General features: G+C 24.8%; 1 protein-coding gene across 3 annotated transcripts in view; it reads left to right on the plus strand.

Moving 5' to 3' along the window:
* The window catches only part of LOC136078198 (fibroblast growth factor receptor-like), a 54,929-nt gene that overhangs the window by 787 nt on the left and 34,056 nt on the right, over positions 1 to 20,086 (plus strand). Inside the window, exons 1-5 of one of the 3 annotated variants that reach the window (XM_065793407.1) lie at positions 1,627 to 1,809; positions 18,260 to 18,312; positions 18,441 to 18,561; positions 18,824 to 18,996; positions 19,601 to 19,709. In XM_065793407.1, coding sequence (XP_065649479.1) covers positions 18,264 to 18,312; positions 18,441 to 18,561; positions 18,824 to 18,996; positions 19,601 to 19,709 — 452 coding nt within the window. In that variant the 5' untranslated portion in view covers positions 1,627 to 1,809; positions 18,260 to 18,263. Of the gene's footprint in view, positions 1 to 1,626; positions 1,810 to 17,356; positions 17,492 to 18,259; positions 18,313 to 18,440; positions 18,562 to 18,823; positions 18,997 to 19,600; positions 19,710 to 20,086 lie in introns of those variants that run through there. The other 2 variants (XM_065793408.1, XM_065793409.1) reach the window with 2 other exon arrangements.

Here is a 20,086-nt window from a genome sequence, read left to right on the forward strand (position 1 = left end):
ATATTAGTAGTTGTTATTCACAGACTCCAACCACATTAACTTTTGCAAACTACTCTCATTTGACATGTCTCAAAATTACTTCAGAAATGAATAATAGTTGATAACGTTATTTTTGTTTTGTTAAACTAAAACATTGTTATCGTATTCATAAACTAGGGCAGATTAGGGTAATATGAACACCTTGGTAATATGAAAATATTTAAAAATTTCTTAGATGTAAGCAGTGAAGTTAAAATTAGGCCGGGTGATTAAAAATAAGCAATTGCTTTTACTCAATAATTGGTCAGCTCTACGTGAATAAAAACTTCAGCAATGTACCTTAAGTTTTTATTCCCGTAAAGCTGAACAATTACTGAGTAAATTGCTTAGCTTTACGTGAATAAATATATGGTCAAAACTCCTTAAGTTTTTATTCACGTAAAGCTGACCAGTTACTGAGTAAAAGCAATTGCTCATTTTTATTCACCCGGCCTATTGCTTTGTATTTTTTGAATCGACTTTATGTGGATATGTGATAACAGAAATCAGTACAATTAGCGTAAATTATTATTATAGTATATGCAGTAATTAAATGCTATCATCTAATTAAAACGCTATTAAATTTTTTACGTTGTTAAAATTATATCATCACACATGAATAAACCTTTGGCGCGAAATTTTGGTGCTAAAATAAAAAAATAACTTTTTCATAAAGAAAAATATGTTAGCTAAAAATCCAATCCAATTTTGCTTGAAAAACAATGCATATAAGTATTTAGTTTTGACTTTATTTAAAGATCCCATTTTTGTGTTATATGAGCATGCTCAAATTACCCAGTGTTTTTCATTGAAATTACCTAGTTTAGAGTCCAAAAATAGCAGTGGTTTTAATTGCTTTCTGAATAAAAACAACATAGTAAAAAATTTTTATATTTTAACAATACTAAATATTTTTCTGTAACTTAAATTGAAAAAAATTAAACTTTTATTGTTTAAAGGTTTGAGTTAATAAAATTGAAAAAATAACGAACTTAATTTTTTTTAATTTTTTTCTTCGGAAAACATAAAAGTGTTGTTTCCACAAAAAGTGGCTTAAAATTTGATTTTTTAACGATAAGAGTTTTGTCAACAACGAATCATTAGATTCCAAAAATATGTTCTAATTGTCAGGTTGGTATTTTTTTAATTGTTAATGACGAAAACCAGGTATTTACGCTTTAACGGATAAGCGATGAGTTTTTACATTCATTGTTTTGTTTTTTGTTTTTGCTTCATATAATTACTTGTGTACATTTATACTTTACCATTTTTATAGTTTTATCTTTTTTTTTCAAAGCTTTTTGTAACTTAAATAATTTAATTCATTAAATTTTTAATTCATTCATATCAGTCACCGACATTTTTTCTATGTATGCTAATGGTTGATTTACGCGTTTGAATTTTAGCAGCTATTTCTAAATGCTTCCAAAATAGCCCGACGATCTCTCGTAATATGTATCATTTTTCCTTTTTTTTTTCCTCATAAATCTCTTATAATCCAAAAAAGAAAAACATTACACATGCATCATTAAATTTGAGCCAATGTCAATAACAGAGTAGTAATCAGGGTTATAACTAGATTTTTCAAATGTTCGAAAGTGATATCTTATGTACGTAAAATACTTAGGTAAGAAACAAAGTATAAGCTTTTATATGTTCATAATTATGTTGAATTTGAAAAAAATTACGATGATGGGAATCTTCAGAATGGTTAAAACAAAATTTAAACAATAATAAACTTATACACCTCACATTTGGAGACGATGATAATGAACTAATAAGGTTTTAAAGGTAATGAACTAATAAGTTTTTGTTCTCAGGGTCTAATCACAATATTTTTTTGCAAACCATTTTCAATTGACAGGTTTAAAATTACCTCAAACAAAAAAACCTATCTACGCTACTGGTAAAATTGCAAATTAAGGCATTATACCTTAGCATTTAGAAATTTGTAAGAGCGGATCTACCAAAATGTTAAGTGCTTATGAAAAAAATCTCAAATCATAAAGTTTATGATAAACGGTTTATACCGTTTATGATAAACGGTTAAATACTAAATATTATATACAATCCAAATATTACATTAGGATTATAAACAGTAATGTTTTATTACGCCGCATACACTGTTAATCTATATAAAAGAATATAAAAGAATATATATATATATATATATATATATATATATATATATATATATATATATATATATATATATATATATATATATATATATATATATATATATTGTAGTAGTTGTGTAAATATTTCTTGTTAAAGAGTGCTTAATACCAAAGTAGAGCAATATATAGTAAAAAAAACTAAATAATCATAACACTCGATTTATTTAAAACATTACTCAGAGTTTCACGCAAATAGCGATCATCAGATGTTACAAATCTCAAAAATGATTTTGTTACAAATTTTTTACAAATCTCAAAAAAGATTTTGAGATTTGTAACATCTGATGATCGCTATTTACGTGAAACTCTGAGTAATGTTTTAAATAAGTCGAGTGTTATAATTATTTAGTTTTTTACTATATATATATATATATATATATATATATATATATATATATATATATATATATATATATATATATATATATATATATATATATATATATATATATATATATATATATATATATACATATATATATATATATATATAAATTAGTAAAAAAAATTGCTTTATTATTGCTCTGTTCTTTTAGAACATTGAGCACTCTGTTTGTAGAATACACTAACATAATTTATATATATAAATATATATATATATATATATATATATATATATATATATATATATATATATATATATATATATATATATATATATAGCGATCATCAGATGTTACAAATCTCAAAAATGATTTTGTTACAAATTTTTTACAAATCTCAAAAAAGATTTTGAGATTTGTAACATCTGATGATCGCTATTTACGTGAAACTCTGAGTAATGTTTTAAATAAGTCGAGTGTTATAATTATTTAGTTTTTTACTATATATATATATATATATAAATTAGTAAAAAAAATTGCTTTATTATTGCTCTGTTCTTTTAGAACATTGAGCACTCTGTTTGTAGAATACACTAACATAATTTATATATATAAATATATATATATATATATATATATATATATATATATATATATATATATATATATATATATATATATATATATATATATATATATATATATATATATATATATATATATATATATATATAGTGTCCGGACTCTCGATTCGATAAAAACTAGTTTGGAACGGAATAAAAATTTTATTCCGACATACGGTAAAAATCTTTTTCGAGAAAAAAAATCTTTCTCGAAAGTCGGAAATTTATCGAATTTTTTGAGAATGTTCGTAATGTTTCGGCAATCATACTTTGTCAAAAAATTGTAAGTTTATCATTTTTTGTCGAATTTTTTTTACCACAAAATTTTTGAAGTAATTAGCTTATAGAATATAAAAAGTCTAAGGCATAAATTAACAGTTCTAATTGTTAGTTTTTAGTTCCACAGCTTTTTACAGAAATAAAAAAAATATTTTATGATAAAACAAACTTTATTTATCGTAATAATTAATTAGTGGAGCTGAAATTCAACTTTTTTATCACTTTTTTAATCTTTTATATCACTTAGAGGAACTCCGCATTTGAGCTTTGACCTTCTCTGGCTTTTGACTGGGTTTGGAACAAATCCTCTGGTCTAATGGACACTCTTCTTTTTTTCTGTTGTGAACCTTGTTCTGATGATTTTCTTCTCTTTAGAGGTTTTGGGGTTGATTATGCTTCTTGTGGTTTACAAAACAAAATTTTCTTCATCCTTTATATTCAACAAACTTAGAAATATTTTAATTTTAATAAAATTAAATTAAAATTAAAAATTATCAACTGACTAGAAATTGAAGAGCAGTTTTCCAAAACTGGTTAAGTCAAAAAATGAAAAAAATGAGATAACTCATTTTTCTGGAAATTCTCTCTGATGTCTATTTAATGAATAAAACCGTTTCATGCAAAACTTGTTATATGGCAATATAAAGTAAGTACAAAATATTGACATTTTTCCAAAACTTGGTAAGTCATGATACGAATTCTTTCCAAAACTCGTTATGTCTATGCGCATGCGCAGTGGAAGCATTTTGTTGCAATGGTGTTGAACGACAATGTAGATGTATCGGAGCTCCTTGATGAATTCGCTTCCCCAGTAACACCCGGTAGAGGACGAAAAAGAATTAAAGAATGGCAGAAAACAAAAGATAAGAGTACAAAATATAAAAAGATCGATAAAGTGCCAATACTAAGCTGTCAACATCGTAATGGCCAGTGTAGGGCTGGTGACCTAGTTTCGAAAGATTTACAAGGTTGGTTTCTTCTAATATTAGTAGATCTACTATTAGACAGTAGTCTAATAGTTATAGTTATAGTAATATAATCGAGTCTAGTTATTATTGAAAAAAATAACTTTTTGTTTTAAGGATTAGACCTATATATTTTATTATTAATATAGGCTATATTTTATTAGTTTTTAATAAAGTACTATTGTTTATTATAAAAATGGTTTTATATTTATAATATTTTAATGGTAATATTTAAATTTAATATAATAAAATTGTAATATAATTCATATTATATTTAATTATATTTTCTTTTCTTTTTAGGATTTTTCGATGCATTTTACCAATGTGGAGAAAAGATTGAGCAAGACAAGTTCATTCTAAGGCATGTGTCGAGTAAAATGCCATCTAGAACAAGACATCGTAAGGCATTGCAGACTAAAACACGCCGGCAAATACTTAACTACACTGTGCGCAACAGTGCAGGTGACCTAGTGCCTGTATGTTCTAAATCATTTAGATCAATTACATGTTGTTCTGCAGACCGTATTCAGAGAATACAGCGCAACTACGCCCAGAATGAAAGCTCTGTTATTAAAGAGACCAGAGGTGGATCCAAACAGAGTCTCAACAATATAAGGATAACAAAAAGCATCACAGACTTTATCGCTACCTATCTATGCAGAGAAAGTCATTATGGGAGAGGCAAAAGTGTGAGGTCGTATCTTCCCCCAGAGCTGTCTATTGCCAAAATGTGGCGTACGTGGAAATCTAAGCAACATGAAAAAGCTTCGTTATCAAAGTTTACTCTTTCAGTGTTCATTTCCAAATTCAACTTAGGCTTTGGAAATCCTAAAACTGATGTCTGCTCTTTTTGTGAGACAACAAAAATGGAAATTAAGAGTGCAAGCACACCAGCTGCTAAGCAAAAGCTTATTACTGACTTGCGAGTCCACAAACTGCGTGCTTCAAAGTTTTTTTATCTGTTAAGAAATACTCAGCCTGATACAATCACTATTTCCTTTGATATGCAGCAAAATCAACCACTTCCCAAGCTTAGTGTAGGTGAAGTTTTTTATGCTCGCCAGTTATGGCTGTACCACCTTACATTTGTAAGGCAGGGTGCAAAACAAGACAAACAAAATGTGGACATATACACATGGCTTGAGGCTCAAAGTGGACGCGGAAGCAATCAAGTAGCTTCTGCATTATTGAACTACTTAGATAAGATTGAAGATGAGTGCAGTCAAAATGAAGTGAGTCCTAAAATTATACGCCTTTTTTTCAGATGCTTGCTCATCGCAAAATAAAAACTCTGTTGTAATGAGCACTCTGATGAATTTCAAAAAAAAAAAAGTGAAGTTTTTACAAAAATTGGACACTTTTTCCCTATTCGAGGGCATAGTTATATGCCTCCAGATAGAGTGTTTGGAAGAATAGAGAAAATGCTTCAGAAAAGAGAAAATGTTCTATCCCCAGAGGAATATTATGATATTTTTTCTGAATTTGGCACTTTACACGTATTTGGAATAAACTGGGAGATGTTTGATTTTCAGTTGGTAACAAAAAATATTTTAAAATCAAAGCTACCATTCTTAATGAGAGAACAGCGAGTGTTAACCTATACTAAAACTGCACTGTTTGTTCAGACAACCTACAATGCTGAACCAACAACGGTAACAGTTTTGGCTAAGGGGAAGAAAATCGAGGCGCTTGAAAAGGCTGTTAAATTAACCCCAGAAAACAAAGTTAAAAAAGTTAAAGCTGATGATGTGCGAAAACTTATGTCATTTTTTACTATTCCAGCTAATGCAGTTTCATTTTATAATGATGTATTGGGAGCGAATGTTGAAGGAGAAAGAGAGGAAGTTCAGATCTATGATGATATCACTGAATCTTTTTTGTAAAAATTTCCTATAACTGATGTTTGTTCTATTATTAATATTTTTTGTTATATTTTTTTGAAATGTAATGTATTTTTATTTTCTGTTCATTGTATCATTTAAATTTGCTTCATTTGACATAATCCACATATTAATATTATCACTTCACTATTATGACGTGTGTCTTGTCAACTACTATTACATCTAGATACTTTATATTTTATTGCAACTATAGTGTTGTTGTTTAGTGTGTTTTGAAAAATTTTTCAATAAAAAGCCAAAAATAATATATTGAAGATTTAAATTATTGCATATTGTTGTTATTAATGTTGTTATTAATGTTATTCTGTAATAATGTTGTTTAAAATTAAGTATTTTGTAATCATATTAAGCTTTCAATCACTGCATTTGAAGAATAAATGACTGTAAATAAATACAAATAAAAAGTTTAATGTGATTATCTTCAATTAAGATTATCATTAAAGGGCTTTAGTCTAAGTTCAGTTATTTTTTAAAGACAATACTTACTTTATGTAAAATTAAAAGATGTTACAACACAACAACCAACAGTTATAGAAGAGTTTTTTACCTAGTACATTTTATAGTTCAACCAAAACTTGTTAAGTCACATGGACTTACACAGTTTTGGAAAAATCAACACATTTTAAAGGGCTAAAAAAGTGGCTTACAATAAACAAAGATTTAACAAAGCTTAATTATAAATGAAGTGTAAGTAATTTGAATGTTTTTAACTTATAAAAATTTACATGTGAGTTTTAGTTTTTTCATAAACAAAAAAACCTAAATATCTCAAAACTACAAAAATGGACTTAACAAGTTTTGGAAAACTGCTCTTCAATTATTATACAAAATTAAATTAGAATTAATAATAATATTTGTCTAGAAATTATTAAACAAAGATTACATCAAATTTAAATTTTTACCACAAAAAAATTAAGAAGTGAATTCAACTAAAGTTATTAATTAAAATAAAATATAAATAAATCATAAAAATAAACAAAGAACAATAAAAAATTTGTTGTAAAATTTAAAGGTAAAAAAAAGTAAAATGTATTTAAAAACATAGTCGTCAAAAATGAAAATTATTGTAAACAGTGATTTTTTTCGAAAATACTCGAAAAAAATCATTGACAGAAATTTATAAATATTTTATTCATTCCGACGTTACGAAAAAACTCGGAAACGAGAAATTTATCGTTTCCGAATTTTTCAGTTTTTATCGAAAATTTCTCGAAATTTCTCGTAAACCGGAATTTTATTCGACAAAGTCCGGACATTATATATATCAGGGTGTTGGCCAGAAAAAAATTCATACAGCGTTTTAGCGAAATTGGGAATTTAGGTGCGGCTAATAAAAAAAAAAAGGTCATTACATTCTGACATTTAAAAAGTAGACAATTTTTTAAATACATTTAAGTTTCAATAAAAATTTTCTATTTTTGCTGGGTTATTCATAGGAATATTTTTCTGTTTTATTTATCAGGAACATTTTTATATTTTATAAATGTTTAATTATAATTATTCAACTTGTTTCATTTTGAGCAATTTTCGTCAGTTTTCATTTTTAAATTGCTTCTCTCCTTTGTTTAATATTGTTGAGAGAAAACTAGAGCAAAAAACAATTTTTTGCAGTTTTAATGAATGAATTATATGAATTAATAAATTTGTTGTAAAATATTGAAACTTTGATCTATTTTAATTGCGTAAATCGCTTTTAAATACAGTTTTAAAAAGTTTAAACAACTAGTTACATATATTGTCTTCTTTTATTTTTATTTTCATTTTTAAATTATAAATATAAAAAAATGCTAAATAGTATTTAATTTTTAACAAAACATTTTTGACGATTTCCAAGATCCTCTTGTAACTTTTAAACTTGCTAAAATAACTTTTTAACGACAGTCGATAAAAAAAAACTATACGTTATACTTAGGAATGCCAGAATATTACGGCTTTTACGAAGGAAAACACTAAAAAAAATTATTACAGGTTTGTAAAATCCGTAAAACTGTAATTTTTGTAAAATCCAGACGTTTGAGAACCCTAATTATATGGAAAGATTTTGAATATTTCAGATTTAAAATACTTAGTATTTCAAAACGAAAAATTTTAAAATAGTTAAAAAATTTTTTTTAACTTTCTTACATAGGTAATCGTATTATTGTTCATCATATTTTATATTACAAGTTTTATCATAAGATAAATTCAAATAGTAAAAAACTTATTTAAATCGATAGCTTTTAAATGAAAGTTAAATTAAAGTTTCCGAAATTTTAATAACCTTTTATTGAAAAATTGGTCGACTCGCAAATTTCCGTCTTTTATTAAATGCTACTTTTATTTAAATACTCGGTATAGTTAAGGCGATTTACAAATTATTCGAATTTATTTATTTGAAATTGGCATGGTTTTATAGGCGTTTAAAAATTTAACATCTAAAGCTTTTGTTTGGACATAATGTCCAAACAAAAGCTTTAGATGTTAAATTTTTTTCGCCTCAGGTTTTTTTAATATATTAAGAATTTTTCTCTTTTTTATATAATTTTCTAATCCTTTTTACTACCCCTAATTGTGAATACAAAGAATACTATTTTGGAGCCTTTAGATCACTTTCGCTCATCGGCGTTAACATGAATTTAGTTAAAATCTTTTGAAAAAGTGCCTTAATTTACTATAGATCCTAGTTCTAATCGTTTCTGACCTATTAGCTTTATATAGTTGTCAAAATACAATATTTCTATCAATTTTTACAAAAAATACAAGAATTCCGACCAAAAAAGAACTTGCTATCAAGAAAAAGCGCCAATTAACGATCGGAACAGATCAAATTTTTAATCTATGATGTTCATTTTACCTAAAAATCGTATTTATTTAAAATCTTACACGAATTTGGACAAGCGAATTAGGATTTTAAGAAAATTTAGAAAGAAAAAAAATCTACGGTCTGGGTTTTTTCGCTTCAAATATTTATATTTTATGATACCGCAAAATTTATCATTTTAATTTTTCCGTCTTTTCATGATTCACAGACCTGATCATTTAACGGAAATATGTAGTAGTCAACAAAATATCATACAGACGCTATAGTGTATTAAAATTGCTTTAACTACACCGAGTAAGTAACAAAGACATTTAAGGGGCAGATCGATTTTTTTCAATTTACAAATATACATTAAATATCTACGTAAATTTTGAATTTGTAAATTAAAAAAAATTAGTTATTGTAATTATTGTAAACATTGGTTAATAATTAATAATATTATAATATTATTTAATTATCTTCTTTTATGTTTTACGCAAATATAACATATATTGTTATATTTGCGTTTCATTGCAAGTTTTATTTTTTATTTTTTTGTTTTTTATTTTCGGTTTACTTTACCAGCTAATTTATTTTACCAAAATTATTAATAAATCTTTTAATATAAAAACGTTATTAACTTATTTTATATTATAATGTTTATTTATTATTTTATTTGTAACTTTCCTAACTTAAGATAAAAAGCAAAAATGCAAATAAAGAGTTTTTGAATAACAAAAATAAATTAATAAAATAATTTATTAAACGTATTGAACAATTTTTACTGGAGAATAACTGATGTCAATTAAAAATTAAAAATATTTTTTTTCAACTTTTGAATGAATGATCTTGCTTGTTAATGACGACACTTTTTTTTTCACATTAAAAAATCGATCTTAATTCTTAATTGATTAACTTAATTTATTTCCTTGTCGCGCGTACTACTTGCGTTTTTTACTAGTCTAGCGCAACAATTTAAATCTGAGACTGATTTCATTTTTACCATGATCTTAAAAACCTTTGGGAATTTTAAACCAATTGGGAAACCGCGTTATACGCGGCGCCATAAGACTGGCTAATACCCTGTATATGTATATATATATATATATATATTATATATTTATATATATATATATATATATATATATATATAAACATATATATATATATATAAACATATATATATAAACATATATATAATATATATATATATATATATATATATATATATATATATATATATATATAAACATATATATATATATAAACATATATATATATATATATATATATATATATATATATATATATATATATATATATATATATTTATATATATATATATATATATATATATATATATATATATATATATATATATATATATATATATATATATATATATATATATATATATATATATATATACACTGAGGCATATTCGTTTAGACGCATCAATTTTTTTCTCTTTATCTTAATTTTTTTCTATGTATTGTCAACTGATATGCATCCAAGTAATTATCAAAATAATTGTTGTGTTGTGGGCTAAATAAAAACTACAAAAAAATTTTTTCTGTGTCTTTATTAACATGAGAGTATGTTTGATATACAAAAGCACATTTTTTAATTGGAATATATCTATAGACGCAATCAGGTTAATAACGGTAATTATTGATTTTTAATCACTTTTACTCAAATAAATTGACTTTTACTCAAATAAATTTTTAGTGTAATTGATCTTTTGCTCTGCCAGTATCATTTTTACTGCATTTTACGAAATGCCTAAAGGAAAGTATTTGACAGATGCTGAAAAAATACAAATTAATTTATATCGTGGCTCAGAAGTCTCACCAGCACTTTCTATAAGAGAAATAGCAAGAAAAATTGGAAGATCTGACCATGTTGTACGAAACTGCGTTGCAAAAGGTGACAATTACGGTGTAAAAAAAGCAACAAACTGCAACAAAGTATTAACAAATCGGCAAATTATTCGAATTCGCTTTGAAGCAACCAAAAATAAATTGAATGCAACACAAATAAAGGATAAATTATTATTGCCTGTCACCAATAAACATGTAGCACATATTCTACGTACAACACCAAACGTAAAGTGGAAGAAACCACACCAAAAATCAATGTTAAAAAAACACCATAAAATTGCTAGATTCCTTGCTAGGAATGCTATCAAGAAAATTTTATGATGCTAAAGCAGCCGGACACCAATTTAAAACTGTTACTGAGTTAATGTTAATAAAGACACATAGAAAAAATTTTTGTGTGATTTTTATTCGCCCACAACACAACAATTATTTTGATAATTACTTGCATGCATATCAGTTGACAATACATAGAAAAAAATTAAGATAAAGAGAAAAAAATTGATGCGTCTAAACGAATATGCCTCAGTGTATATATATATATATATATATATATATATATATATATATATATATATATATATATATATATATATATATATATATATATATATATATATATATATATATATATATATATATATATATATATATATATATATATATATATAATATATATATATATATATATATATATATATATATATATATATATATATATATATATATATATAATAGGAGTACAATCCATATAATAACAATAGCATTGACAAAGCTAACTATATATAAAAATACCAATACTAATAAAAATTATGATGATAATAGGGCAATTCCATGTGAAAACATATAGGGCATGCAACCCTAAGTCTCAGATTTTGCTGATTTTTACACCACTCAAAGGTTTTAATAAGTTATGAACATTCCCAAAATTTTATCATCTAATTCCAAACGGTTTCAAAGATATGAGTATTCAAACTATGCCTTGAACCAACAAAAATCCACCATTTTAAAAATTGGTTTTGGTCATTGTTTCTGTTCTGTATGCAGTGAAAGCCTGAAAATGTGTACACTCACATATTTTGAGACAAGGAATCCAATAAAACAACTTAAAATATTAAAAAAATAAACATGACACCTGTAATTTCGACCTTTATTGCAATTTTACTGGGGCAAGTTTAGTTACAAAAATGCTGATGTAGCTCGATTTTTTATGTCCTGAATAGTTTAATTAGAGTTATTACAAAGAATTGGAGAGTGGTCTTTTCTTAAACAGAAAAAAAAAGCAACAAACTGCAACAAAGTATTAACAAATCGGCAAATTATTCGAATTCGCTTTGAAGCAACCAAAAATAAATTGAATGCAACACAAATAAAGGATAAATTATTATTGCCTGTCACCAATAAACATGTAGCACATATTCTACGTACAACACCAAACGTAAAGTGGAAGAAACCACACCAAAAATCAATGTTAAAAAAACACCATAAAATTGCTAGATTCCTTGCTAGGAATGCTATCAAGAAAATTTTATGATGCTAAAGCAGCCGGACACCAATTTAAAACTGTTACTGAGTTAATGTTAATAAAGACACATAGAAAAAATTTTTGTGTGATTTTTATTCGCCCACAACACAACAATTATTTTGATAATTACTTGCATGCATATCAGTTGACAATACATAGAAAAAAATTAAGATAAAGAGAAAAAAATTGATGCGTCTAAACGAATATGCCTCAGTGTATATATATATATATATATATATATATATATATATATATATATATATATATATATATATATATATATATATATATATATATATATATATATATATATAATATATATATATATATATATATATATATATATATATAATATATATATATATATATATATATATATAATAGGAGTACACTAAATATAATAACAATAGCATAGACAAAGCTATCTATATATAAAAATACCAATACTAATAAAAATTATGATGATAATAGGGCAATTCCATGTGAAAACATATAGGGCATGCAACCCTAAGTCTCAGATTTTGCTGATTTTTACACCACTCAAAGGTTTTAATAAGTTATGAACATTCCCAAAATTTTATCATCTAATTCCAAACGGTTTCAAAGATATGAGTATTCAAACTATGCCTTGAACCAACAAAAATCCACCATTTTAAAAATTGGTTTTGGTCATTGTTTCTGTTCTGTATGCAGTGAAAGCCTGAAAATGTGTACACTCACATATTTTGAGACAAGGAATCCAATAAAACAACTTAAAATATTAAAAAAATAAACATGACACCTGTAATTTCGACCTTTATTGCAATTTTACTGGGGCAAGTTTAGTTACAAAAATGCTGATGTAGCTCGATTTTTTATGTCCTGAATAGTTTAATTAGAGTTATTACAAAGAATTGGAGAGTGGTCTTTTCTTAAACAGAAAAAAAAAACAAGGTCAAATTTAGTTGAATTTGTTACTTAAAAAACAGGAATCATGATAAATCAAAGCAAAAGAAAGTGGTACTTTTAAGTGCTTAATATATAGCAGTTTATGTTTAATAATTTTCAAAAAATTTTCCCACCCACCCTGAGCTTATTAAGACCCCCTCCCCCGTTTATTAAATTTTACTTGATATGAACAAAGAAACTAAAATCTAAAAAAAACTTTCAGTTATTATTTTCTAATTTTTGAGAGTGGTTTAGATCTTAAAAATTAGAAAATATAAACTTACTTAAAGGAAAAAAAAAATCCCCACTCACCTGTTTGTTAAGACTACCTCCCATCCCCTCCTTTTTTCTTAACCCCCCCCCCCCTCCTCTCCCATTTATTACATTTGGATGAAAATTTCCATTTATCTTTCTATACATTTTATATTATAGTAGATAAATTTAATGAGGAAAGTTTAGAATTAAGAAAGTTCAAAGAATCCTAATCTGACTTTTTTATTTAATGTTTCTACAAGTTTTATTTACTACATTGATTGTAATGAATAATATACAGTTGTTTTTTTTATTGACCAGTGGCCTACATTTGGTTGAGACAATTATTGGTAAAAAACATCAATATCTAATAAAGTTGTTTACCATCACTTTCTGCATTTTTTTATTTTATCACTTTCTACATTATAGGTGCTGCAACATTTTTACTGCAACTTGCTACAACTGATTTATATGATGGAGCTTTTATTATTTTATATAATTTGACATTTAATAGTTTGTTAAATTGAGCCTAAAAGCTAATCATAGTCAGAATGTAATATTCATTAGAATATCATAACAGATATAAACAATCTATCTTTGTTTGTTTTTTTACCTAAAATATTTTAAAGAAAATAGTTCTCACAGCAATCGGTGAGAGACTTCCAGTTAGGCAACATAGTGGTAAGTGTTATTGCTAATTCAGGAGGTGATGTTTCTAATTTTGCGCTATATTTTTCTATTGAATTTAGAGTTGTGGAGGAAGTTGTAAATAAAGGAAGAGAAACCATTACAAAACATACTGGTCACATACTTAAACAAAATTTAGCCTAATAAACTTGTTAAACTCTTTCAATCAATAGACAAATCAAGTTTTTGTCCACATGTTATATGGGGAAATAGGAAAGAAAGGGGGTAATAAACAGGAGGGTAGGAATTTTATTTCTATAAGTGAGTTTATATTTTCTAATTTTTATGACCTGAATGGTCACAGAAATTATAAAATAAAAAATAAAAATTATTTTTTTTAGTTTTGATGCGGATTCCCTAAAGGACTCTGGCTTTATATCTCTATTTTTTCCTGGTCTCTGGTGTCCATAAGCTCTAAACATGTTAGTTTACTTATGATCTGCAGAAATAAAAAAATCCATTAGATTGAATGACTTGAAATGTTTTTAAGCCTAGAGTTCTTGCCTACATTATTCCTAAGAACTCCTGGTTCAAAAACTAAAAGTTTTAACTCTTTTCCCATTAGTAGTCCATAAGCTTTTTTATATTTTTAGAGCTCCTGATAGATGCTAAAAACTAGGAAGATGTAATTTTTTTTTGACTTTCAAACCTGAGTCCTTTTTAGGAATCCACATCCCTGAATAAAATTTAATGAATTGGGGGAGGGTCTTCATAAGCTCAGGGTGGGTGGGGAAATTTTTTGAAAATTATTAAACATAAACTGCTTTGATTTTCATAATTCCTGTTTTTTAAGTTACGAGTTTAAGTAAATTTGACCATGCTTTTTTTTCTGTTTATAAAAAAGACCCCTTTTTTATAAACAGAATTTTTTATAAACAATTCTTTGTAATAACTCTAACTAAACTATTCAGGACAACATCTAAAAAAAAAATTGAGCTACATTGACATTTTTGTAATTAAACTTGTCCCTGTAAAATTGTGATAAAGATCAAAATATTATTTAATATAAAATGCTATTTTTAAATATTTTAAGTTGTTTTATTGGATTCTTTGCCTCTAATTATGTAAGTGTACACATTTTCAGGTTTTCACTGCACACAGAACAGAGCCAAAACCATTTTTTAAAATAGTGGATTTTTGTTGGTTCAAGACAAAGTTTGAAGAGTCATATCTTTAAAATCGTTTGAAATTAGATGATAAGATTTTGGAAATGTTCATAACTTATTAAAATCATTGAGTGGTGTAAAAATCAGCAAAATCTAAAACTTAGAGTTGCATTTATAAAAAAAATTTGATGATTTCACATGGAATTTCCCAATAGTAATAACAATAATAGCAATAATAATAGCAATATTAATAATAATATTAACAGTAAAAAGGGTAAATAATTAGTAATTAACAAATAAAATAGAAAATAAATATAAAAAGTCAATAATAATAATAATAACCATAAGTGGATGGACAGGTAAATTTAATAAACTTTTCCCAAATTTGAAGAGCTTTTTTATTAAAGACATATTGACATACACACATATACATATGAACACACATTAACACATACAAATACACACATGCACATATATATGCATGTATACATATATACAAATACACATACACACAAAAGTACAATTACACATACACACATGCATATTTAAACACACACAAACACATGCAAACATACACACATATATATATGAATACACACACACACACACACACACACACACACACACACACACACACACACACACACACACACACACACACACAAACACACACACACACACACACACACACACACACACATATATATATATATATATACAAATTTATCTCATATATATTGTAAAAAATTATGTTATATAGAGTAACACTGTATGCTGCATATAAAACATTTCTGTATTTGATAGTTAAATATGGGCGACAATATACCAGTCTAAGCAGGTCTTTGAAAATAAATAATATTACCAGGTTCATTAAAAAATTTATTCACTTTGTGCTCAAAAGAGACTTTGAAGTATGTATATATATATATATATATATATATATATATATATATATATATATATATATATATATATATATATATATATAATTATGTTAGTGTATTTTACAAATAAAGTGCTCAATGTTCTTAAAGAACAGGGAAATAATAAATTAGTAAAAAACACTTATCTAGCAATCCAGCAATGGTGAAACTTCATGTAGAAGACAAAGTTAGATAAGTGTTTTTTACTAATTTATATATATATATATATATATATATATATATATATATATATATATATATATATATATATATATATATATATATATATATATATATATATATATATATATAAGCTATCACTTAAAAAGTCATACTTTTTTAGTTTCTTTGAACTCAAAGCAATGTCATTTTTTTTATGTACAACCTAAGTTTAAAAAACAACACTTTAATTAAATAAGTGTAATAATAATATCTAATATATGTTTCAAACAAAAGTTTTGTGCAGTAAAATGCCAATTAAGTCTCAATTTTTTCAAGTTGTTTTTATTTAGTTTCGATATAAATTTATTATCATTTTTTTCTCTAATACCGTTTTAACCACATTGTGATAACAAACTTCTTATACATTCATAAATTATGTAAAGCTTTATTTATTGAATCTAAATTTATCCAATTTATTTTAAAATTATTTTCTCATATGAATCAACTAGTCTATAATAAAAATTTGATCCAGCTTATTTTATATGATTAAGTTTTTTGGATTAATTTTTTTCCACGTGTTATTTTCAATTAAAAGATTATAAATGCTATTCAGAAGTTATTTCTTATTGAAAAATGTATTGCTTCAAAATCGTTTTTTTATATAAAAACTTGATTACCAGCATTGAGTGTCATAAGTTAACTTTAATGAAATAAAAATTGATAAAATTTTTTGGAAAAATGTCAAAAATTTTGTTGTTATTATTGTTGTTGTTGTATAAAAAAGTTGTAATGTTTTGTTAAAGTTTTCATTATATATTTTTTCATTTTTAGTTTGAGATCTATTTAACATTTAAATCTATTATAACAATTATTCCTGGAAATTTTAGTTATGCCTTAGAATGTACAGCTGTTTGACTTTTTGACTTTTTATGACTTTTAAGCAGAGATGATGTTTCAATAACTAGTAAGTACAAAGAATGATGATGATAATTAGGTCTTAAAAATGTCTTGTTCATTTTCTTACTGATTATTTGTAAATTTTTAAAAATATTTTCAAAATTATTGTTAAGCAAAACAAATGGTAATACTATGATTGATATTTGCATAAGTTATAAAAGTTTGTTATGAACATTTTTATATAAATAAGTATCAACTCATATGTTTAAGCTTCATATTTGCATCTGTTGTGAAATAGTCAAATCATTGTTGTTTATTTTTTATTTTAGTTTAATATACACTATCAAATTTGGTTATTACTAAAATTAGTTTAATGCAATTGTTAAATTATTTGTTTTATAATAGGTTTTATAATTGATATATAGTTTTATAATTTTTGAATTGTAAATTCTGCATAATATATTGTAACATACTGAATTTATATTTCCATTAAAATTTTTATTTAAATTTTTTTAAGGCTTTAATATTTTTCAAAGTTAAAATATGTTTTTGAACTTTAAGTTAATTTTAAACTTTCTAATTTTAGTTTAAGGTTTTGCATATTTTCAAATATTTTTAAACTATACAGATATAGATATGTGTGTGTTTGTGTGTGTATGTGTATACATAATAAATATTAAGTTCAACTTTTATTATATATAGTTCAGTCAAAAAGAACAATGTGTTACAGGGAATAAACCGTGATTCAAATTTTTGTGTAGATTTTATTGTTTATAAAAAAAGAAAATTATTGAATTTGATGCTGTTTTTTTATAAATACAAATATTACATATAGCAAAATGATATCAGATTGGTGTGTTATTTTGGTTCTATCAATTTCAAGATTAGGTATAAATAATTTCTTTTATTTCATTTTTTTAACATGTATGTAACTGTATCGTGTAAGTTAATAATATATATGTTAGCCAAATTTTATTTTTTAAATATTGGAAATTAATTTCAATAATTTTTTTTAGTTTTTGGGATAAATTTTACAGAGCCAGTTAATTATATATTGAAAGTAGGAGAAAATAATTCATCTAGACTATTAGATTGTTCAGTTGATCTTTCTGTTGAATTAATTAAAAGAATTGATTGGTAAGTTAAAATAAACAGTTTAAATGGTTATAACTCAAATGTAACTAATTGGACATTATTCACATTTTAAGCATCTTTGTTGATTGTTTGAAAACTTTTCATTATATGTTATATGTATGAAATATAATTTTGATTGTAAAATTAAATTGTGATTTGATAAGTTTATTATTTTTGTGTATTACTTACTGTCTAAGTTCTTTGTATTTATTGAACTTTTTAAACACTAGTAACTGTGTATTAAGTTTGTTAAAAATATTTGTAGGACATACAATGGTATTGTTATTAATAAAAAACCTAATGTAACATTCACTGACAAAGGTCAAAAACTTATTATTGGTCATTATAAATCCCAAAATTCTGGTCGCTATGGGTGTAAAGTTACAGCTGTAAGTGAAGAATCTGTTGAAAGGATATTTGATCTACTGCCCACATCAGGTAGTTTTTATGCTTTAAAAAGATATCATTATTGACTTATTTTTTTAATGCCAATAATTATTGGGAGAATTACTGTAAGTCATAATATTTTTTTATGTCAAAAATTATGCAAAAAAATACTGTATATCATAATATTTTTTTGTGCCTCTAGACCTACTTTGCGCTTGTCAAAGCAACAGTCAAAAATGTTTAAACTTTGATTTAAGCTTTAATGTTTTTGAGTTTTTGTTGTAAGTAAATGTTATCGCTTAACATCACTTGTCTAATGTAAAAAGTACAAATTTTTTTTGTAAATATATTAAAATTGTTTCAAAGTTTTCAATATTTACAGCTTATTGAAATATGAAAAGGAGTAATAGAAAATAATTAAAATTAGAAAAAATACATTAATAGCTTTTTTAATAGTTAATATTAACATTAATAGTTGTTGTTTTTTTAATTGTTATTTTTATCCTAATTTCTTTTCCATCATTTGTAAATATCCATTTTAAAAATTAGTAACATTCTATTTTATATTTAGAAGCTAAAGAAAATGAAGCTATAAAATAAGCAAATATTTGTTTTTTTAGTGGTACAAAAGTTAAATGCTTTTATTTTGTTATAGATCTGATGCCAAGAATAAAAAATGATATTTCATTGCTTGTTGAGTTAGTGATGAATAAATTAGATTTGGATTGTACTGCTGTAGGTGCTTCACCTATTAGTATCATGTGGTAATTTCTTTTCTTTTTTTTTCCTATTAAGGATATTTTAATGTTTTATAGCACTTCTACTCTTTTATCTTATATATTATTTGAATTGGTGAACGTTAAAAGGGCGGAAGTCCAATAATGTAAACTTTCGGGAAACTAAAATAAATGCGTTTTCCCCCATAAAAAATTTTTGTTAATGGTTAAATCATTTTTTTTGAAGGTGAAAAACATAATTCTCTTCGAAAAAAAAATTGTTAAACCATTAACAAAAATTTACTATGGGGGAAAATGCATTTTTTTTTTAGTTTCCCGAAAGTTTACATAGTTGAACTTCTACCATTTTAACATTCACCGATTTGTTTAATCATTATATGCTTTTTATTATTATAGATAAAATA

Source organism: Hydra vulgaris, chromosome 03 (genome assembly GCF_038396675.1).
Source record: "Hydra vulgaris chromosome 03, alternate assembly HydraT2T_AEP".
NCBI classification, from domain to species: domain Eukaryota; kingdom Metazoa; phylum Cnidaria; class Hydrozoa; order Anthoathecata; family Hydridae; genus Hydra; species Hydra vulgaris.